This window comes from Malurus melanocephalus, unplaced genomic scaffold, assembly GCF_030028575.1.
Source record: "Malurus melanocephalus ecotype Western Australia unplaced genomic scaffold, MMel_1.1 scaffold_167, whole genome shotgun sequence".
NCBI lineage: Eukaryota > Metazoa > Chordata > Aves > Passeriformes > Maluridae > Malurus > Malurus melanocephalus.
Genome location: NW_026623399.1, coordinates 1551912 through 1575720, shown reverse-complemented (window position 1 = coordinate 1575720; position 23809 = coordinate 1551912). Strand labels below are relative to the sequence as shown.

General features: G+C 37.3%; 1 protein-coding gene across 1 annotated transcript in view; it reads right to left on the bottom strand.

The window, feature by feature from the left end:
- LOC130577103 (low-density lipoprotein receptor-related protein 1B-like) overlaps positions 1-23809 on the bottom strand; it is a gene marked incomplete at its 3' end in the record, with an annotated part of 422888 nt that overhangs the window by 24540 nt on the left and 374539 nt on the right. Inside the window, exons 8-14 of the mRNA XM_057372230.1 lie at positions 14983-15205; positions 13809-13980; positions 11833-11976; positions 10284-10520; positions 5671-5851; positions 3197-3416; positions 1359-1548 (exon numbers count right to left, since the gene is read on the bottom strand). Coding sequence (XP_057228213.1) covers positions 1359-1548; positions 3197-3416; positions 5671-5851; positions 10284-10520; positions 11833-11976; positions 13809-13980; positions 14983-15205 — 1367 coding nt within the window. The remainder of the gene's footprint in view (positions 1-1358; positions 1549-3196; positions 3417-5670; positions 5852-10283; positions 10521-11832; positions 11977-13808; positions 13981-14982; positions 15206-23809) is intronic.

The following is a 23809-nucleotide window of genomic DNA, read 5'->3' as shown; positions in this document are numbered from 1 at the left end:
TTTTATGCTCCTATGGGAACAATGGCGAGATCAACCTCACTGAGCATGACAAAAAGGGAGGTTCCCAAAGGCTGCAGTTAGCTTACAAGATTCCAATTACAATTTCAAACAAAGAATATATTAATGAGCCAAATTCTCTCCCTTAAGACTCCAGCTCATTCAGCAAAACTGTCTAAGAGGCAATACTTTCTCCCTCTGGTGTCAGCTTATTTGGAAGCTAACAGCAACTGCATTAAATGTCCCTTTTTCTAAAAAAATAAAGGAACTTTCTAAGTACTGGAAAAAGCAGCAGAAGTATTGAAGCATTGAAAACAAACACTGCTACTTCTATTAGCAGACACAGTATTCAGAAATTTGGCCACCTTGAGGGTGGATTTAAAAACACCAACCAAACAAAACCCACAATAATTCAAGAAAAGAAGCCCAAACAAACTGTACTTTTGCATATCTTTGAAAGTAAGAGGGAGTSCCTGAAAAGCATCTGTGATAAAGGGAATGCTTTTATAACAACCTTGACACAGAACAGTTCTACAAACACTACATTGGTTCAGGTATTGGAAATTTAGATACTAAARTACCACRAAAGAGAAACTGTTAAAYRGTAAAACAAYCATMTTTYAAACAGWATTTTATTTATACTAATTCCTGAAGATCATTTYTATGTTTGGTAGCAGACATTACCCAGATATATGTTTTCACTAAAGAGAGCAAACACTCAACAACTCATATGAATGCTGTATCTAGTAAATCTGTTTTCTTCAGTAAGACAGATTTTTAACTTTACCTGTATAGCAGCAATTGCATTTTCTAAACTCCATCCATGCAAAGCTATGGCTTTTATCTCATTTCTCTGCTAAAACAAGCAGCAAAACTATGGATTTTTCCACGACTCTCAAAGAAGTGCTAACTCTTACCCTCTGCAACATACAGTGTTGACATAGACCAGGATGAGGGAGAAAATTTAAAAAAGGAAAATACAGACAGGATCTATGATCTCATTTACRAAAAGTTAAATGCAATCATATATTTTATGTCAGTGTGAGGCAAAGCCCATATGTTACCCACCATAACTGATACTTTAACAGCATCTCTTGGATATGTAAGAAAAACAAGATCAATAAAGGCGATGTGAATGCACAGAAGAAATTCAGACAGGAATAATGCCATGATTCACTTTTCAGTATTTATGAGAGGATCAATTTCTACATCAATGCATGGAAATGCTGGATGTTATCTTTCTCCTGCCACAAGTAATTGTTGTTTTTCTATTTTTGTTTATCCAGCCACCTCAAAACACTCGGAGACTATAAGGAAAAATAACTTTTTATAACAGACCTATGGAGAAACTGCATAAATACCTTGCTGTTTACGTGGATCATAAATCTGGAGCCCAAACAAAGGTGGCCTCTCACTTCTCAACAGTGTCACATTCCTTGTCACCAGGTCCAACTGGAAAATTGACCCATTCATATAATCTGTCCAGAAAATGTAATTTCCATGGTGTGATAGCCCGAAAGGATGATTCAAATCTTTTCCATTGTAGACCACCTGCAATTAATAAGGGGTAGGTGAGCATCAATACAAGGTTAAAAAAAAAAAAAATTAATTTTCCAGGAAATAGGAAAACTGAGACTGTCCCAAACTTACCAACCCAAGGCAATAAAATTAAACTAGGAGCASCAAGCTCTTCAAAAGACTTTATATATACTCACTTAATTGGCCCCCATCAGATAACCAGCAACACCTGCCCAGGGAAGGGGTGGAGTCACTAACCCTGGGTGGATTTAAAGACACRGGGATGTGAGGTTTAGGGTCATGATTAGTGGGGAACGTGGCAGTGCTGGGCTAAGGGCTGGRCTTGAAGATCTTAAGGCCTTCCCCAACAAAAACAATTCTCTGATCCCATGACTCTACCCCATCAGCTGCAGTTTGGAATGAYTGATCTCCTCCTTCTGGCTGGGATCCTCCTTGAACTAAGGCCCAAGAGCCAATTCCTACCTTCTCTAAAGAGAGGAGGAAACAGCTCCTCCCTTGTCTATTTAGAGACACAAACCTAAGAGAACAGGAAGATAAAGCCAACCAAACACCAATTTGGGCTGACAAACATCATATCCTTTTGCCCTCCAGATTGTCTCTGTGGACTCAGTCAACTCCTTTTGATCCAATTAATCAATCAGTCAATTATCTGACAGCTGTTGGTGGAATTAAGGACCTCCCCACCCCCTAAAATCTTCACTGTACTGACACAGAGTTAAAGATGTGATTGATCCAGTTAAACTTTGACCAAAATATCCTATCATTAAAAGCAAATGATTAGGCATAAAAAGCAAGTCTCTTTCTAGTTATTTCTACATAAATTTTATTCAAGTACTTATTTTATTTTAGTATTATTTTATATTACATATTATTTTATATTATATATTATTGTATATTATATAAAAATTTATTTATATCACAAGATTTAAAAAAATAAAAAAAATTCTGTGACACGCTTCAAAAAAAAAATCTGTAAACACAGGTGCTTCTTATTATTCACTAGTCACTAATTTTATGAAGCAGATGGTAAACCTTCCTTAAATAATCACTGTAGAGTAAGCTTTAACCATTTTCAGTGTCTTGTTCTGTGCTTGTTGCTTCTACAATCCCACTCAGAATTTCTACAAGACTTGTATCCAGCTTGTACAGGTATTAGTAGCAACTAAAGCAATTTCTCTCCATCTCTGACAGCATTTTATGGGTGCTGCCCTTCTGAATATTAACAGAAATCCTCTAAAGAGGCACAGATATTCATCAAAAACAGCTTCTTCAGTGAACTTCAAGGGAAAGACTCTCTCTGGCAAATCCTAAATAATGTTTTTTCCTAGTGAAAAAGTTTTTGTCACTTCATGGCTCGATCAAAATGGAACTCATTGTCACATGAGAAAAAACAGATTAAAAAAATTAAAATAATAATAAAAAAAAAAAAACAGATTAAAAAAAATTAAATAAAAATCAAGTTTGGTGTCACTTAGTACAGAGGAACACCCTAAACTATGTTTCAGCCTTTCATTGAGACTGCCAAGATCCACCAGAGGTGACCTGGACACTCTGCAGGGCTGTGCAGACTCTAAAAACCTCGGGAAGTACTCTCAACATAACACAATAAAATCTGGAGAAAAAACATGCCTGCGGCCAAACAGCAGCATTTCCCTTTTACCTTTCTGTCAGTCCCATTCAAATAAATCCTCTCRATGTGATCATAATAGGCATCACACCAGTAGAGCACATTGGCACGATGGTCCAGAGTCARCCCATTGGGCCAGAGCATCCTGGAGGTGACAAAAACCTGCCGGCTGTAGCCATCCATCCAGGCCTTCTCAATCCTTCCCACGCTGTCAGCGACTTCATCTTCCTCCCAGTCTGTCCAGTACATCCAGCTAGGAAATTACAAACGTGAGAGATCAGATTTCATTTCAATCAGGTGAATTGCATCGTAGACTTTCAGAGCAATTTTGACTTTTGTACGTTTCATTCCACTGTTGTTTCTACACCTGTATTTGCTGTCTGTGTCTAGTGGATGCTGCCAAAGTCACTCTTCTGTTATTTTGCCCATAGTGACATGAATTACATGAATAACAGATGGGTCCATACAAAAGAAAAGTGAAAGAAAAAGACCTTATTTAATCCCACCAGAATTATGGTTTCAGTTGGTTGTTTCGTTGTGGGGTTTTTTATTTATTTATTTATTTATTTATTTTTAAATCACCATTTGAATTGACTTTTGCATCAAGTTCAAATTTTTACACTGAAATGGTTTTGGCCAGGCCTAATTTGCCTTTATGATGTAAATCTCCTTTTGATTATGCCTGATACTACCAAACAAGTTGCAACACAGTAATTTTTGGCACTCTGGTTTTAGAGCCAAAGGATAACCTTGATGTTGTGTGAACTTCAGGTCCAACATGAAAGCAGCCAAATTAGTCAGAAAACTGTTATGAGCACAGTTATTTTATTACTTTGTCCATCAGAAAAATATTTAGAAATAGTGGCTGTAAAAATTTGTTGAAAAATAGCCAGTAGGCAATTTTAGCATAGTTTTATGACTTATAGTGCAGCAACGTGTTGTGGGTTTTGTTTGTTTCAATGCTACTTTGGAAAAGTTAAAAAAAAAAAATATGTGTGAATGCCTCTAGCAATCTTATTATCACAGCTGTGTAAATGATGTCAAATCTACTGGCCAAAAAAAATATTCAAATGTATTTTTATGTATAAGCATAACTTGATGAGAAACTGGAAAAATGCACATCATTACACAGGTTTGCAAATATGTGAATGTAGCTTTTTGTTTCTCACTCATTTCTCTCAAATCACCCTTTAGAAAGTTGTTTTGGGTTCTTTTAATGTTTTTTAAATATGGCCTAAGAACATCAGTCAAGTTTTGATCCATGAGCCTCACAAACCTCATTGCATGTTTTACTCAACACAAGGTTTAATCACAGAATTATAAACCCTGCACACTCCCTGAGGCTCAGGCAGATGCAGGTCAGAATGGCACCCATTTTATTGGGAGACAAAACATGTTTTACAAATATTTACATGACTGCTCAGCAGCAATTATTGAGCCTTTTCCCCATTAAGTTTTTGTCTRTACTTATTCCAGTTATCCTGTCATAAGCTAAAACGTGCTCACAGTGACAGACATTTACCTCAATGTGCTTTAATTTATCTCAAAATGCAGTTAATGCTCCAAYACTGGTTAAATCAAGACTAAAATTTTTGAAACACAATTAAAAAGCCATAATAAATGCTATCCCTCAGGAAGCGCTTCCATGAGAAATATAATCACAAAGGACATGCTATTTTATTAGAAAAGTGTTTTATATAATGGYCCTTTTCAGGTAATACATCTTCATACACTGCTTCCTGTGCCATGAATTTACTGAGCTGGAAAATGTAACAGAGTAATTGCAGGTGTGGTTATGGTTCGTGGTCTGATTTTATACCCTCACTATCTGACCTTAATGAATTGGAGCCTTTTCACAGTCTCTTCCCCTCCTCAAAGGGGTTTGTACTCTGAGAGTGTAAATATTTTCTATAATGGGAAAATAGCAATCAATCACACTRAAACCACCCACCTACAGCATTCTCCGGTGACAACCCCCTGAATACATTTAAGTGAATTTTAAAGTAAACCACAATTGTACCACGGTATATTAGTGTGAGGATATTTTTATGCAGACTAGTCAAATTAAATAGTTTATATAGTTTAAAATTAATTCATGCCAATTAGTAATGAAAATGACCTCTCTCAGTTTTGTAAACCACCGTGTACAAGGGTATGATCATAATTATCTCTGAAACTGTGACTTGCAGAGAGGGACATAAAGAAGAGCATCTTAAAATTCGCTTAATATTAAAAAATTCATACAGGACTTGCACCCTCAATTTGTTTGAGGAAAAGGTGACTCACATTCAGATTAACAGGACAGACACTCAACAGTGACAGGCATACAAATTCTTCTGAAGAATTTTTTTCTCCAGGCGAGAGTGCTGGACAGGAATTCCAGATCCTACAGACTCCTGAAGGATTGCAGTCTGCTACATGACTCTACAAACCTCATCCTGAGCAAATTCCATCCTGTACTTATGCCACAGAAACAATTATTAAAGAAAACTCAGTTTGCTCCATACCCATTGACAGGATCGACAACGATTCCTCTAGGGTGGGACATGTCTCCCTCCAATAAAGTTTTCCTACTCTGAGCAGCTTTTTCCAGCCTGGCAACAGCAATTGTTTTCCTGTGGCCATCRTTGGTCCAATAAAGATTATTTCCAATCCAGTCCACTGCTATGCCTTCCACATTATCAAGATCTGTTGARAGACAGAAGACAGTAGTAAGAGATTATTGCTATTTATGCTCTATATTTAAACATGTTCACTATTTATTATGTGATATCCATGTCATATTTTAAAAATTGCTTTTTTCCTTTATCTGCTGGAGGTCCAAAGCATCTTACAGATACTTGGTACTCACCAAAGCATCAACTAAACCTTGTTCACCTAAGAAACTACACCTAAATTTTGCAAATCAATCACAGAGATGACAATACATCCTGAGAGACACAATATAAGAAAGTTACTAGGGAAAAAAAAAAAAAAAAAAAAAAAAAAAAAAAAAAAAAAAAAAAAAAAAAAAAAAAAAGCAGTACATACTGAGCCTTGCAAAATGTGTTTTAACATTTTTATCCCTATTTCTGATACTTGAACATCACTGCACTTTTGGGGAATTATTTTTCCTTTTAATCTAAGAAACTTGAGGGAAGCAGATGTCAGAATGAGCTCTCCAGGACATGAAACTATGAAAGATGACATTTTTAACCCAGCAACAACCTGGTCTGACAAGAATCCCCCCAAGTACTGAACATCTGTGGGTCAGGCAGTGTCTGAGAGCAGCGCCAGCAGCTCAGCCAGGTTTCCCAGGCTGGTGGACACTGCCAGTTTTATTTTTAATCTTTCAGTGCCTTCGCTGCATTCTTTTGAAAAGACAATGTCAGAGGCAGCTGAAAGTTCCTGAAAGAGGAGAGTGGCCTTTGGTCTTGGAGTGGTCAAGGATGCTGAGARAAGTTCAAAGAACAAAAGGGAAAAGAAGAGAGAATTTCAGCCAGGACCTGGAGCCCAAGGCTCAGGGAAAAACTGCAGAACAGAACAGGCAACACAGATGAACTTGGGCTGGGAAAAATTGTCCTTTGGAGCTCTGAGAGGCCTCAGCAGACATTGCTCAACCCAGAAAACACTGACACGAGTAAAGTCAAGCTTGAGGACAAAGTTCAAATTTGTTCAAAACCAATTCTATTTTTACCCTGTCTGATCTAGGCAATTTGGGCTAAACACAGTTTTTATACTAGTAAGATCAGATTTTTGTATCAATAAGATCATCTTTTAAATGAAAATATTTTGCTTATGTTTTTGCTTTTCTGGGAGTCAAACCAGTCCAACTATGGGCTGTAGTGGTATCAGCAGCAAAAAGACTTGTTAGATTAGAATGGTAGACACCTCCTAAAATATTGTTATAAGACTAGTGCTCATTATATTTAATATAATAGCTACTGTCTCTGAGCTACCTTGACTTCTGCAGTACTTTTGGGGCATTTGTATTTCTAAATTAAATGCAATCTAATTCAAAAAAGCTCAAGGTAACTAAGTACTAACTACATCCGAATTTCTTTTAAAAAAAATGGAGAATTCTACAGCACAAACACACAGAGATAATTTTCATTGTTTTTGTGGAGTTATAATTTTAAGTTCACTTTTATTTCACTGTCTAAAATTAAATACATTCCTTGTTTTTTAAATGGGTTTCACACCAAGTAGTAAACAGGAACAAAATAAAGGTTATTCTGCCATTCTGGTGAAACAAATTTGACTACAGCAAAACAGTTGTTGTGCAGTAAAGCCCTTTCAGCATAAAAGGGAGGAGATAATAAAATACTAAATAATAATAATAAAATGATGATAATAATAGTAATAATTAATAAAAATAATAATAAAATAATAATAAAATACTCTTGTGGTCATTCTTCCCTTGCTAATTAAGAAGTTAACATTTGTAATTCTGGAATTACTACCAGAATATTACCACAAACAGTAATAATGAACAGATTACAGGCACAACATGTAATTTGGTACAGAATGGCCAAGCTCATCAATGTYATTTAAGTCATGTATAATAGTTCCTAAAATACTAGATTCACATAAAAAAATGGTGGGAAAATAATTKTTCTATATAGTAGCCATCTAAACAGCTTCCAAAGTACTTACTTGGGCCTTGTTTAAACAACAGGTTAGCCTTGACCATCTTTATTAATGATTACAAGTAAATAATATAAGACTTTCAGGCTCACAGCCACCCCAAAAATACCATTAGGGGTATAAAGAGAAGCAAAAAAAACCCTGAACTTGTGTTCATGTAACATCAAGTGAACAATATTTGGATCCATTGAAAAAGTCTGGGTTTTTTTTCCAATTTTTAACGCAAAAGACTGATTTTACATGCAAGTTTGAAAGGTTAATTATAAGTTCTGTTGCTGCTGGAAGTACAGTTCTATTGCAGCTGTGCCACCAGCTCTAAGCTGGGCTGTGCTGGGGGCTGTCAAACAGTTATCAACACTACACAGCAGTTTGCTTCCCAAAGTGAAGAATAAGAAATCACAGCTGTAACTATATGGGAAATCAAACTCCAGCAGCGTGAGGTGCTCAGTGATCTCAATTCCCAGCCAACAGCGGGTAGGATCAGGCTCTCATGTAGCCAAACTGTAATTATCTGAGTTGCAATGCTGCCTGAACGAGTGTATACATTCTTGAAAAACCTGATAGCCACCAAAAAGCAACTTCTAATCTGAGAAGTGGCACCTAGCACAGCTAGAAGCCCTTAGCAGCACGCTGTTCGGAGCAAATACTAAACCACCTCCTGACACACCTGATTTTCTGCACTAGCCTTCCACCAAGGAACGATTTAATCTGTCCCTGCTGAGTTCTTGAGAGTTGACAAGAATAAAAGCKGAGGTGTTATGGCTGGAGGCCATATTAATTTTTTAAATCATGAAAAATACATTAACAAATGTTCTTTAAATATACTTGAAAGTTATGAAACTGCACAGAGTTCAAACTACCAATGTAAGCTCCTGGGGAAGGAGAAGACGACAGTGACATATTCTTGGCCTTTGCAAATAGTAGCATCACCAATAATAAATCAGCAGATAATCCACAATTCTTTCATTGTTGCATTGATATTTTTGCTGTGTTGTACTCATAAAGAGTCAACATTGCATTTGAACACTAATTAAAGGAGTATCGCCAATTTTCTGGTTTGGCATAGAAAGTTTAACCATGTTTGCATGTTTGAATAGACTAATCCCAACCTRTCTGACCCCAACYTGTCTGACCCCAACCTGTCTGACTCCTTTCAGCCAGGGTGCTCCTTGCTGCTCCCTCCTAATGTTTAAATTTACATATTTTCTTACTCCTTCCTTGGCTCCACATTTGAATTACTTTGTATATTTTACTTTGTACATTTTACTTTGTAAAATGAGACGCACAGTTGGAAAAAGAAAGCYAGTGATGGAAGATGTGAGATGTACAATATCCATTTCCATGTTTACAGTGAAAWGAAGAATTACCAGGCTGACAGCTGAGTATTTGTTATTTTCTGAGACAAATGCCCTTTATTAACCATTCACCAGAACAGGGTAAAGAGCCTGTCACTACTCCTTGCAACTGCTGCTGAAGGGATCTTCGTGCAGGCTCTGAGGAGAGACCTTACACTAAAAAAAGCATCGTATCAGTGCACAGTGGAGATGGCTTCTGCAAAGGGTGGATTAAAACATGCATTATGAATGACAGGGAAYGAAAATCCCCCTGCTGAAACAACGGTGTTTTAGTTACTTTCACCGTCCTGAGCTTCCATTCACAAGTGAAGATTTCAAGCTCTCTGAAGGCCAAGATGAATATTTATGCTGCTTCTTAGATTGAGGACTAGAAAATAATTACTGCAGAAAATGAATTTCAGCTGAGGCAGTTGCTACCTCCTGCTGAAGCAGTATTTCAGAGGAGGGGCCATAAAGGAAAACAAAATATCGATTGACAAACTGGAAGCTTTTTTTCCACTGCAACAACGTTTGGTATGATGAGATATTATTCCAGACCAGGGAGATTCTGTGCAGTGGGAGATGTGGAAACTGGAGAACTGCTGGCAGTTTCTCTCATTGCTGYAATAAATGTTACAAGCATCTTAATTAAGGTTCTAATAGATGTTTAGGTCTTCCTGTTGCTTGCACATACACAATGGAAAATGCATCAGGAAAGACAATGCTTTATTCCTAATGAGTTTTCAGCACTACAGTCAGTCTCACTCTGCCAAACCACTTGAATAAGCTCCAGAATCCACAGTGTGATACAAGCTGCAGYGAAGAAGCCTTACAAAGTCTGCAAGGATTTGGGATGGCTCAACAAATACCCCGCTACTGGAAGGACACAGTGGAGACACAGGAATTACTCACCAGTGGCAACAGCTTAAATGGACAAAGTAAGAATTCACAACAGAGTGCCTTAACCAAACTTTACATTCCTGCCCTCAGGAAAAAACAAACAGGAAGTTGTAAAAAGGTATCTCCAGCTCTGTTCAAGGTCATATTTAAGTCTGTTTTCCATGGGAGATTTAAACTAAACTTTAAATTATCTGCAAATGTCAGTTCAGCTTCTCCGTAGTGAGCGTCTCCGAATGTCACCATCCCTGAGCATCACCTACCGTCTTTGAGGATTGTTTCTCGCTCTGTGCCATCAATTTTCTGCCGTCCAATTAGGAAACTGGTGGTGTCAGCAAAATAAATGTAATTGGTTTCAGCGTGGAAGTCCAGAGCACGAGGATTGACCAGGTTCTCTATGGGGATCATGTATTCATCAGACACTTTGGTATTCAGGTCCATTCCCCGGATTATTCCTGGGCGTCCCTTCCCATAAAAAAGAAACAATTCATTCTTTGGTCCTGCAAAAGAAAGATTACAAACATAAACAACTGATGCTGCCTAATCTTCTCCACAGAGCATAATGGCCCTGTTTAATTAACTGGCATAATTAGTGGGGAGCTTTACTCAATACCAAAAATTAAACTTTCAAATATTCTGAAGGTATCTAGATTTAAAAAAAAAGAAAAAAAATCAATCTAATTACATTACCTCATTTAAAATACAAATTACTTCAGTAATTTTTTTTTTTTTTGGTGTAAAAGTTCACCCTGAAAAAGCAGTGGCAGATCACAGAATAACTTTGCATCTGCTGTGAAGTGGACATATATAGTTCTGTAGAAATTAAACTTTACAATTCATTAAGATCTATCAAGGTAATATAAACCAAAAGTGAAGTAATCGTAAAGTCTAACAATACTAAAAACCCCAGCATATATGAAAAACAGTTTTTTCCACCTACTGTTTCTCAGAAAAAAAAAAAACAACACAAAAGGTTACAGTACATTTCTTTCAAATTGAAAGGAATACAACAAATCAACACACTCTATTCTTTCCAACTGAGATAAAAATCATGGATATCAATATTTCATATTCCTCAGATTTTTACAATGAACTTAAATTGATTACAAACAACTGAGGCCTAGTAAAGTGACTTTCTTTAAAGATATTAATAGATATCCTTAGAGGCTCAATGCTATCAATATACCTCTTAAATTTCTCCATATACTTTTCTTGCTGCCTCTCAGGGCTTTTTGATGGAATTGTCAGTGCAAACTATCAGGTTTGATGTCAAATGTATCCATCAACCAGCATCCATCAAAGTATCTAATTACATGTCTTTCATCTTAAACAAATCAACACCATTTGACTGAAAAAAACCAGCAAAAAAACAAGCATTCCCCAAAACTTTCAAGGCTCTTTCAGTGCCCAAAGTATTCTGAAAAAAAATCTTGACTCGTTTTCATGAATGTTCTGCTTTCATGTTATAGATGATTTTATGGATAGGAAATCGGATGTGACAAACTATTAAGCAGCATTCCAGTACCTGTGAGCTGGTATATATAAAAAAAAATATATATATATATATAAATAAAGAGTATGATTAATGTAAAACTCATGGTAATTTTTAGTATTCTTTGAACAGCATCCCAGGTTTAATCTGTCCTTCCATGAACTAAGCCAAATCAAACAATTTCAGGGGAGGAAAGGAGGACATGAACAAAGCATCAGGTACATGTCACAAAMAAATCTTCCCCCAAAGCAGCCCGCGGGATTTGCTAAAAAACACCCAGAACTATACCCTGGAATGACTCTCTGATTTCAATSACATACTTTTGCATGACCTGCCATCACTCCCCAGGATGAAGCCAGTCCTGCAGCGACAAGTCCGTGCTTTGTAGCTGCTGCTGATGAGGCAGATGTGGGCACATCCCCCCGGCATCCCATACGGGTCCACTTCACACGCGTGGCTTCTGACTGTGGCAAACAGAAAACAGCAGAGCTCAGAAAGCAACAATCATTGCATCAGCATGCAGGAAGGGCAGACAGAGAAAAGGAAAAATGGCAATTGTGTCACAATAAATCTTTCCCCAGATTGTAACTGCTAAGGAAGGTGTTTTTTAAAGATGATACCCAAGCGGCACCAATGATGCCTGGGGCCATCTCATGGTTCCCAAGCCCTGCCCATCGCTGTGTGCAATCAGCCCTGTGTGGATAAACTCCTGCACAGCCTTTGCCAGGCAGAACTTSCCTCAGGGAGGTGACACTTCTCCCCTTTCTGATTTGCTGTTTTGGTTCATTTGGTTGGGGTTTTTTGAGGACAGAGGGCATCCCAGGCCAGCACAGTCTGGTAATCATTCACTCCATTAAACAGCACCTTTTTGGGCAGGTACCTGTGCTGAAACTAAACAATTGAACAAGCCTTGTAGCATTTTTCCATATTTATAGAATCCCAGAATTGTTTGGGTTGGAAGGGCCCTTAGAGSCCATCTCATTCCCAACCCTCTGCCAGGGGCAGGGACACCTTCCATATCCCAGTCTGCTCAGAGCCCATCCAACCTGGCCTTGAACAGTTCCAGGGAAGGGTGCAGATTTCTACAGTTGGATATAAATCCACCTGAAGAAGCCAAAGAATTCATTTCCCTTGATTTCATCTTTTCAAATGCACAGTTCTATATTAGCAGCCTAATATATATATATATATATATATCTATATATATATATATATATATATATATATATATATCAGTTAAAGACAATATGCTGAGAAAACAAATCTACCATGCTACCTTACTGGCTTAAAGCCAAAAATGCTTTTCTGTTTTTCCTACTTTACCTCAAGCTTTTGAGTTTTGTTTTGTTTTTTGTTTGTTTGTTTGCTTTTTAAAAGCATTGAAATGGTTTAGGGTCGATATGGTTAAAAGTAATACAGAAACTCCACCAAGCTGTGACAGCCTTTACAGAGAATCTTGACAAGCAACACACTTGTCCATTCAAAACAAAAGGAGTAGTGGAGTAATCACAGGATGTAATAAAAGATTACACTGTGCTCATGTCTCTCCTCTACTCAACCTCTCCGACTSCCTCAGGAGTACGAGAGGGATGACAATAGCAAAGAAAGAGTCTTTGCAACCTCMTTCCGACATTGACATCTGCAAATCAATGCCCCCAGCTCCTGGGTGAAAATTAGTTTACCCACTCTACATCAATTTAGAGTTTGTTCCCACTTCAGAAACTTCTCCAGAAGCAGTCATTCTGTTTAGTAACATTGACACTGAGAATTGATGGGTTGGCTTTTCTCTCCTAGCAGTCATGGCAACGATTTATTGTTATCAGTCACATCAAAAAATCTCATAAAGCGTCACTGTAAACGTTTTGGATCTTGCTACCTTTGCACAAAGTTCCCGTGAGTCCCACTACTCTTCTCCATGTCGAAATTATGTGACAGTTATACAGGACTATGGACCTCAGAAACTCCTGTTTTACCAAAACATTCTGAGATTACCAAAAGTTTTTCATTCTAGAGGAAAATGAAGATTTCTTTCACAGATGGCAAAGCTGATATTCACATCATATCTCTGGCAGTTCTCCAAACCGAATTCTCCAGAAAGAGTTGAGTTGGGAGCTTAGGGACACAGGAAAAGTGGCAACAACCACACAGAAAACTGGGCAGAAGCAACAGAGGGTTGTGCCACAATGACAAATTTCCACTCCATTTTCTGATACACTTTTCTAGCAGGACCTTTTTAACCACACACCCACTTTATATCTTGTTTTACGTTTTCTAGAGAGAGGATTTGTGATCTCACCTGCTGTTTGAGTTCTTTTCTGGTACACACGGATCTCTTTAGCATCRTCCAGCCTAGCAAGAGCCTGAACATCAGTGCCATTATATCTGTTTATTCGTAAAATGCTGAGGTTATCTGAATTAATTGTGTATAAATTGTTTTCAAATACTGCCAAACCACAAAGATGCCTCACCTGGAAAAGAAAAAAAAATGTTATTATTATTATAGTTCAATATTTTGACATATCCATGAGTTGTAGGCATCACACTACTGTGACTTGTACGTGATAAAGTGGAAGGAAGGATAAAAAATAGTATGGTGTTTGCCAAACCACCACTTGCACTGCTTTTTGTCRCATTTCTGCCCAGTTTTAGCTAACAGTCTAACCAGTTATCCCTTGGTAAACAGTGATTACTTGGAAGAAAAGAATGATAGCACAATAGGTAAAATGCTCATTTGTTCATTCTGCTTGCACATTTTTACATTCCCTGTTTTCCTCAGGCAGAAACAGATGCAAACTTGGTGCCCACACCAGCTCTGGGAGCCCAAGAAGGGACCAGAACAGTTTGGTCTTGGCTGATTTTCCCCAGATTTACGTGACACGGCTGCCAGAGAACTCTGCCACTCTCCAAGCCAATGGATTGGAATTCTCCTGCTCAGACTCACACAGCCTCAGTGTTTGTATTTGTGACTCTGAACATTGGGATTAACTGTGAAAAGCATCACTGCTATCAATAAGAATAAGATTTAAGGGCATCCAGATGAGTGGGAATGGGTGAATTTGCTATTCTGTTTCTTTCACATTGCCGTGCCTGTTAGCCCTGAGCAGGTAAGGACATCTTGGAATTAATGATTTATCTCCCAGCACCTTTCCACCCCATATTTTTCCTCCTGAAGTCTTTAACAATGTGGAGAAAATGTGGATTATTACTCATTGGCCAAATCTTCCCATTTTACAAATGGGGAATAAAACCATTTACCTGGTGCCTGGTTAATGAGACACTGCATGGAAACATTGATAGGCTGCAAAASCTAAACTGCAGATAAACCAAAACATGCAGGTGGATCTTTTAAAGTCTAACACATTTGAACTAAAAAGGGGGGAAAAAAATACCAAAATCCTGGAGCTGCTAGCATTATGTGCATTRATTTATTGACATAATTGCTTTTTATTAATTTGCAAATAAAYACCTACTTGTCTGCCTTTAGTTATSGTTTGCCTCCTTCTCCCCTGATAGTCAACGACTTCCACAGTCTCCAGATATATGTCAAGCCAGTACACATATTTATTGATGAGGTCCAGTGCCAGAGCAGCTGGCTGTTCAATTTTCGAGTCYACTATCCACGTCCTGTTCATTCCATCCATGTCACATCTCTCCACCTTGGCAGCGTTCCCGTAGTCTGTAAAGAAAAGCTTTCTGTTGAAAGAAAATAAGATGTTGTAAGTTTTAAMGGGTGTGAGCAGAGTGCAAAGCTCCTGCTGGCTCTGGGAAAAGGAAGATTTTGTTCATTGTCATTTCAATTTTCCATATACCCTTTATTGATAATTGTGTAATTATTTTTAAAAATGCGCCGTATCGTCTTACAAATTAACAATTACACAGAATCATCTTTCAAATGTAATGTACAGAAGTTCTAAATGCATTCTCTTACACAGCAAATACACCATGTAATACGCTAAAATTACAATCTTAAATATATTTTTAACGATTATTTGTAAAAGAAAAATGGCAAGATGGTTACAGATAACAGTGACAAGAGGACAAAGCACTCATTCATTGCACATAAAGTATAATAAATACAGTGATTCCCACTGTCAGGTATTTTAAAATCTATTTCTAAAGGAGGTGCTTCAGTCTGTAGCACATTTGTACCCAGCCTTGGAAAGGTGTTGAGGGTCTAAAATGCTTCCACAAATCCAGTGAGTCATTCCATCCAGGAATAAAGGGAAACTATCAAAGACTTAAAATTGCTGCTAAAGCTTCCTAACCCGATACCTGATTAGCATTCACTGGGTTTAGAGCACGCAAATCAATTTTGATTAACCTGACAATATTTTAACAAGATTACCTATTTGTGAGAACAAATTACACTTGCAAGCTGAAGAACACCTTGCGATGACTTTAACATGCTGTAAAGAATAATCTGATTCCAGGCTTCTGAATGCTGCTAAAACTACTTTGAGAACCAGGATTTCATTATCCAAATGAAGTGAATTATCTCCTAGTTATTACCACTAACRGAATAACTTTGGATCAACAGCATGTAAACCTTCAGATATCTTTATATAAAAGAGCAGTAACTTATAGCCTTGTAACCTCTCACAGAAATCCAGTTTTAGGCTGGCAAGAACATGTGCTCACTGAACAGCCAAATGAAACCCACATCCTTTATTTTCACTGTCTTYAAATAAATAAGAATACATTTTAGATGTAGTTAAAGTGTTTCAATTGCAAAAATTGAAAATTAAAAAACGAAAACAAAAACAAAACCAACTTGTTTTAAAAGTAAAGGCGTTAGAATCATCTATAGTCTAAGTGCAATAGCTGACAAATGCCAAAATGAATTGATCTCAGAATCATAAAATAGGGCTGGAGGAGAATTTGAAAGGTCATGTAGTCCATCACCAGGCCATAAGGTAGAATAAACTTTACCTATAACATTCCTAAGGGATAACTCCATTCCTAACAGAGATTTCTATTTATCAAAAAAAAATCTGAATTCCTGTCCCATCCTTCATTGTCATTCTATATGTCAGCTGTACTCTAAGAATATATTTAAAAACACACACTTAACATTCAGGTCTATATAAATCAAAATGCCCATAGTACAGAATATGTGCAATGTAAAAATCATGCCTGAAAAGCAAATGCAATTTGGAATGAAAACAGACAAAAAATGTGTGTATATAGAAATATATACACTTACATATGTATGTATTCATCTCATCAGAAATAACAAGGCCAACACCTATATATATTTAAAATAACTTGTTAAAATGTTACATGCACTCTAGACTACAATCTGTACTTCTGGGGATTTGATTTATGTTATTTAATGGAACTTTGCAACTCAAGATTCAATCTTCAAATAAATCAATCTTCAATTCAAATAAAGCTGATTTTGCAGTCATAGAGCTGCCTGGGTTTGCTGTGATCAAGCACACACACTCATATATGTAAATAMATACATAAATATGCACATGTGCAATTATATTTATATATAAATACACATCCAGACTCAAAGAACTTACAAAGACCTGAAGTGCTTGAGACTGACTCTACTRCAGAGTGTTCAGTGTTTCTTATAATTAATTTAATATTTCTATAGGCTAAAACACAAGTCAAAAATAATAATTATTAGCCTTKCACAATGAGAGGATCTTTTCAGATCAGACAAGAAATAGAATGTTTTTATGGCAATAACAAATAGATCCAGTAAGGAATATTTAAGAATCAAGAATAATTAARAATTTTAGATGATGCTCCAGCTTTCTGGAATTGAGGGTCATTTCTTTTTATCCTCAACATCTGTCTTACATTAACATCATTTGTGCAAGTTATCACAACTTCATGTGCAAATGACATTCCTTTTATTCTAAAAATCATTATTCTTCTCCTGGAGAGTGACAACAATAAAACTTTATAATTAAACAAAGAGGTAAAAAAACAGAACAAGAAAGTAGTTGCCTAACAGCTGCTGCACAATCAAAGCGTTCTGAAAATTTAATTAAGAAAATTAAACTCTTTACTGTAATCTTGAAAGGCAATTCTGAATTTAAAGACCAATGCAGATTTATAGAGTGAGGTTTCAACCAGAATTGCATTTTTAACACAAGAAGTTGACCCACAATTACACTGTATTTCCTTCACCTTGGGAGCTCTCAAGGATGCACTGTACAGTATTTATTTCAGCTCAGGGTGAATTTTTCTGCTCATAAATGGTGCTGGGTTTGCCTCTCTGTTTTCAGCAGAGGGCAATGACATCTTTTATCCATTCACAGAGCAATTTCAGGAGGAAAACTGACCATGAGCGTGTCCCTGCCCAGCCCAAGCTCAGGGCACTGGTACTGACTTAATGTCAGAATTTATTTCCTCACAGTGCCAATGAGGATGATAATTGAGGCTGCTAAACAGTAAAAATGTTGGCACTAAACTGGTTTTTATTAAGGCATGTTATCTTTTGATATCTATAGACTTCATGTGTGGAAATCCTGAATTCTGCTTGTGTTAATCAACAATAAAAGGCCCATCTTCTTCATCAAGTCACAGTGCTTTGCAGGCATTTAAACTGATAAAAGTATTCCGTTATTTTGACTCTTCCAGAATGGTTTCACTGTGGTCCCAGCAGCTGAGAAACTACATCTAATAACTAATGGAGATCTCTTCCAGCCTAAATTGCCCTGGCTGATTTCTGCAGCAGCTTTTTTGGCTCAAACAGCCATTTTCACCCATCATCCCCTCCAGAGACATCCTAGATGGCAATCAAATTCTCCACTGTGCCTAGAAGCTGGAGATAAGCACAGGAAGGCAGAGTTTCTCATCTCATAACACAGGCTGTTTGTGCTGTTCTGAGCAGTTATCCCAATTTTGGGTCAGTGATTTGGTCAGCACTGGGGGTGCTGCTCCAGAGCGGTGTCTGCACAATGGCCCAGCGCCCTCCCTGCTCCAGATTCAGCCTTCCCTGGATGATATTTGCCATTTCCACAGCTCTGTTTCGCTGCTGACTCACCCTCTCACCAGCTATTACCACACCCTCCTAAGCTAACAATTGYTTGACAACTCAGGATTAAAAAGTTATGGCTGGAGGTTTTCCAAAGGGTTTGGWTCCAACCAGGAGCATTCCCTCCACATCTGAGCAATGGCAACTYTCAGACATTTTAAACTATCCTCATTGACAAACCCACTGACTAAAAATAGCATTAAATGTCACCAAATAAAACTAATTCCAGAGGAAAAGAATGCTGCAACGAGACAAAAGTGACAGGGAATTTCCCAGTCCCTGCTCTCACAACAGCAATTCATCTTTCCTTCTTATCAAGACCCAAAAAAATATAAGGAGGGCCTCAAAAGGCCTGTTTTTATTTCCTGACAAGAGACATCTGCCCTCAATAGAATCTCAGATCATTATTGCTTCAGTTCAGCTGCCAAATCCCTTATCACCATTGGTTTTGCACAGCAACTTCTCTCTTGTCACTTCCTTTTGTTTTCCAAGCTTTCCATCCCCTCATTCATAACCCACCTACTCAATTAGCTGAGAAAGAAATGTTTTCCCTGTAAAGCTAAATTTTGGCACTTGCATGACTCAAAACTGCTAATTCCTACTGCACCTAAGATGCCAAACACTGCAGAGCACAATCCGAGTTGTGGGGGTCAAAAAAAAATTACAATTCTGGAGCTCTTTGACAAAAGCAATTGAAATATTATGGGAGGCAAAATAGTAAAGTATATGCAGAAAAAGAGAAAAGGAGGAAAGAAAAAAGAGAAGAAGAGAAAAAGATAAAAGGAGAAAAAGAAAAAGAAAAAAATAAAAAAAAAATAGAGAAAAAGAGAATGCTTTCTTAGGCAAAGTTACTGCTGTGGACAAGACCTAATTAGAATAAAGTAAAATAATTTCTAGCACAGCTCAACAGGAGCTATGAGATGAAAGGGCAGGGTTTAATTTTCAGAAATTATAATGAGAGGATCATTTTCAGGGCAGAAGGCTACTAGAGGTATTCAGTTTATGTTGGCAAAATGRACGAGTGACAAAAAGAGGCTTTTTTACTAATTAAGGAGAGGGATTAYGGTGTGGGAAAAAAAGTCTGAATTGGAATTATAGAAATTGTGTGGAATTAAAATGGTTTGAAAGATAATGAGAACCACATTGGCACTGAGTGGCACCAGCCAAATTTACTATAGGATAAATAGGATAACGAAAATGATGGGGACTGTGGTGAACAAGGAACCTTCTTCAGAGGAGGTGATCAAAACAGGTAATTAACAGGACTGTGTGAGAACACCCCATGGGGTTCCCYTACAGCCTGGGGATCGACTTATGGGATTCTCAGAAGGGGACTGCCACACAGCCYTGTGTCTGATTCCTACTGCATTTAATCAAAATTAATGTGATTTGATTTAGTTTACATTGCATTTAATTAATAACACACTTTATAGCATGGCCCAGGACTGTTTTTCCCTCTGTTGATGTTTAGGTTGATTTCTGGGTTCAGGAGTTTTCCTCTTTCATCMACATCTAAAGCAAAATAAATCAGGTGCCCTCAGATTTGCCCCAATTTTGGTGATAAATGATCCATGGCCCTCTGTGTCCCAGACACATCTYAGGCAGCTGGAGAGCACTATTGGCTAAAACACACAAACATTGCAAGCAATTCTCAGGTTTGGAGCGAAGGGAAATTGTTCCCCAGGGGAGGAACTGAAACACCAATGGATTTTGGCATTTGGCTTCCTCCTTCCCATACTTCTTTCCAGCACAGAACTCATTGCTGGAGGATTATTTCCCCTTGCAAACACACACTGTTTTAAGGAGGTTAGAAACTATTTGGCTCTCCAGCAAYGTGCCTTATTCTTTTATTTGTAACYRGTATTRGARGGAAATATCGAGTGGATGTTTTTGTGCTACATGGGAGTGGAATTCTATTRAAGTTCCCCTGTGATTTCTGCAGCGTAAAGGAGGACATATGTTCCAAATGTTCCTGGCATTTTGGAAATCTTGCAATGAGTGCCTGTGAGTAAAATAACAATGGTTTCTCCTCCTAGAGAGCTGCAGATTTAGTGCCACGCAGGAAGCAGCACAGGGTCGAGCTGCAGATGAAAGCAAAACCCAGTCAGACAATTCATTCTCACCATGAAGAGCCCAGCTCCACTCACTGCCTGCTGCACAACAACAGGCAAAAATCAGCAAAACTCAGCCCTTAGGGGGGCATTTGCAATGAAACACACTTCTCTTTGCAGGGAAATCACCAAATCAGACAAAAGTTTTCTTATTTGAGGCAACAGGGGTGGCAGTCTGAGCAGCAAACAGGGAAAGTAGCTGTGGATTTGAGGATGGAGTAAAAATAGCCAATTCACTGTTAAAGGAGATAAAAATTGGCATTTTTTTTGTTTTTGTTTCTACTTAAACTGTCCATAACCATCTATAAAAATATTGGTTTGACATCCCAATAGCCCCCCCCAACACAGTTTCCTTACAGAAAACTGTAAGTTCATATTTCCTTACAGAAACAGAAATATAAATTTTCAGAGGTGTTACAAAGTCAATGGAATTTGATGACTCAGGCCTGTTATTTATTACATTGTTATGATACTCCACTACTGTTGTAGCTTTTCAAAACAAAATCCTGCACATTATGTTTCAAGTTTGATCCTTTCCATATAATCCCATACTGAGGACATACAAGCCTTCCTTTTCCTTTCTCTTAGGGATGTCAAGCAAATATCCATGTTTAACGTTCATAATAATCCTTAAAAGTGCTTGCCCCCTCTTTTTTTCCACCCAAATTTGCTTTGGCACTCATCTGCCATCTCTGGGTCCTGCAGGAATGATGTAGGACAGAAAGATGGACAGCTGAGTTCCTGTTTTATGATGTTTTCCACTGTTACAATTTTCTCATACTCCCCCACATGCAGAGTAAACTCGTAGCAAACCCACACCAATCCTACCATATTCTCTCTCTTGCTCCATTTATGAATAGCTGTGACTGTATATGCTAAAAAAATGCACATCTGGAACAAAACAGCAATAAATCAAACACACAGAGAAAGGAAAATTCAATTCATAGGTTTTGCTTGGGGACAAAATTGTAATGAAAGTTTGTCTTGTACTCATTCTCATCACAGAAGTCTGTTTTTTTCTCCCATCAAAACCACAGCAATGAGATTTRCTCTTGAAAAAGTGCATCCCTCAGAATATATCAAATTTATACTTGCTTAACCTGCCTTCTGTACATACAACTCAATATCTTCTCATTAAAATCATATAATTACCTTGAGTAATTTTGTGTACAAAGTAATTTTCCAAAAAAAAAAAGATGTTTCCTGAATTTTGCAAGTTTATTCCCAATATAAAATTTTAGTAATTAAATCAAATATTACTTTTTTTTAACAAATAAATACATGCAAAGTTTTAATAACTGTCAGTTTGAGAGGAAAAACACATTGCAGATGTATTCTTGGATTCATTAAGGGCCTTGAACATTATTTATTTGTCAGATTATTGCCCTTCATCGGAAAATGCAAGGATTCAGACTCAAATCGGATGCAGAAATCTGGAATTAGAGTCCTTTCAGACTAAATGTATTTCCCCATGTGTCACCACCAGCTCATCATTTAGAATAAGAATGAAGAAACATTGATTATTCCCATTTTATCACAAACCAGCTGTGCCAAATCAATGTGCTGACCCACCAAAAAAGAATATGTTTTATAAACAAACCGCCATGTAAAATGGCTTTATATTGACATCTAAGTAGACTTTTAATGTGACATCCAAATAATACCATGAAGTCTCTGTAATATTTTGAAAAGAGAAGGTATAAACCCTCCATAAAGGAAAAAAAAACAAAAAAAAAAAACAAAAAAACAAAACAACAAAAAACCAAATATGTTTTGATATAGTTTTACAATATGTTTTTACAGTCAAACCATGGGACTGTATAATTTATGTTAGAGATACTGAAATCAAACATGATGATGAATAATTCTTGGATTATCCTCTTTTTGAGGGTAAAATGGCTRATTTCCACTGCTTTATCAGATGTACAAGATGTAGGGAAGTAATTTTGCCACAGAAAATTAAAATTTTCTTTCTTCATTGGCAGTTCAAGGCCTGATAAATGTTATCCTTCAAACTCAGCTAGAGAGATGTATTTTAATGTGCTATTTTTGATTATTCTGCTTTGAATGATTTCTGGAGCCACAAAATGKTGCCCCTTGACCTTTTATACTCTTTACATGCACCTTTTTATGTACACAGCAGAATACACATATTGATACACTTATTTTCAAAGATTTCCTCCTTATTGTACCAAAGCCCTTTCACAGAAAAATAAAAAAAGCAGCACTTTTCCTGAAGGTATTTAATTTTCACARGGTATTATTATGTGCAGTCAGACTCTATTGCTTCTTCCACTTAATAAATAACCTTTTCCCTTTAGTTGAAAAGCGACAATATTAAAAATTACTTTTTAAAATAGGAATTTTTATTGGGGGGGGGGGGAGATGGGGGAAGTTTTCATGAATTTTGCAGCAATAGTAAGGGAATAAAGGTAGAAATAAAGATCMCTGAAATTGTGTTTGACTTGCAGCCTGATGAGCTTCAGGCTAAAGCAGTTTGGAGTTTGGAAGGTTTAACTTTTGTCCCAGAGCTGAGCTCAGCCTTGGAGCAAATCAGGACAGCACCAGCAGTGACTCTGTGTTTAAAAATGATTGTCYAGAAACAGGAGGTCATCATTTCCCAAACACAGCCTCACTTCTCCAGGAGTTTTCTTTCCCAGAATTTGAGACATGGCCTTTTCAACCCAGCCTGAGAAATGATGGTTGGACAGAGCGTTTGGCACCATGAAATGTGGAAATTGGGTCCACTCCGTTTGTCAGGGGTTTAAAATCATGTTTTCTGCACCACCAGCATCGATCGCAATCCACAATGCTCTGTCTTCAAATATGTGATTTCTGTCAACCAACTTTTTCCACTTAGTGACAAGGAATGAAAAGGAAAACATTTTTGCAATATTAATTTCTTTTAAATGTATTATTAATGAGGAAAAAATAAATTAAAACAGTTCTTCCGCCTTGGTATTTGATGACCTATAGCAGATTAAATGTCAGTAATAGCTGGCATTTGAGAACCTGTCTCATCCATCTTCTGYAGAAAATGCTACAATAATCATCATTATATAGGATTACATTAAATTAATCAAAAATCCACAGGTCTACACACTTTAGGAATCTCAGGGCTCCTTCCCAGGCAGGAAGGCTGGGATTACACTGGGGCTCTCTAGATCCCAAAGGCTTCAGAGCCTGAAA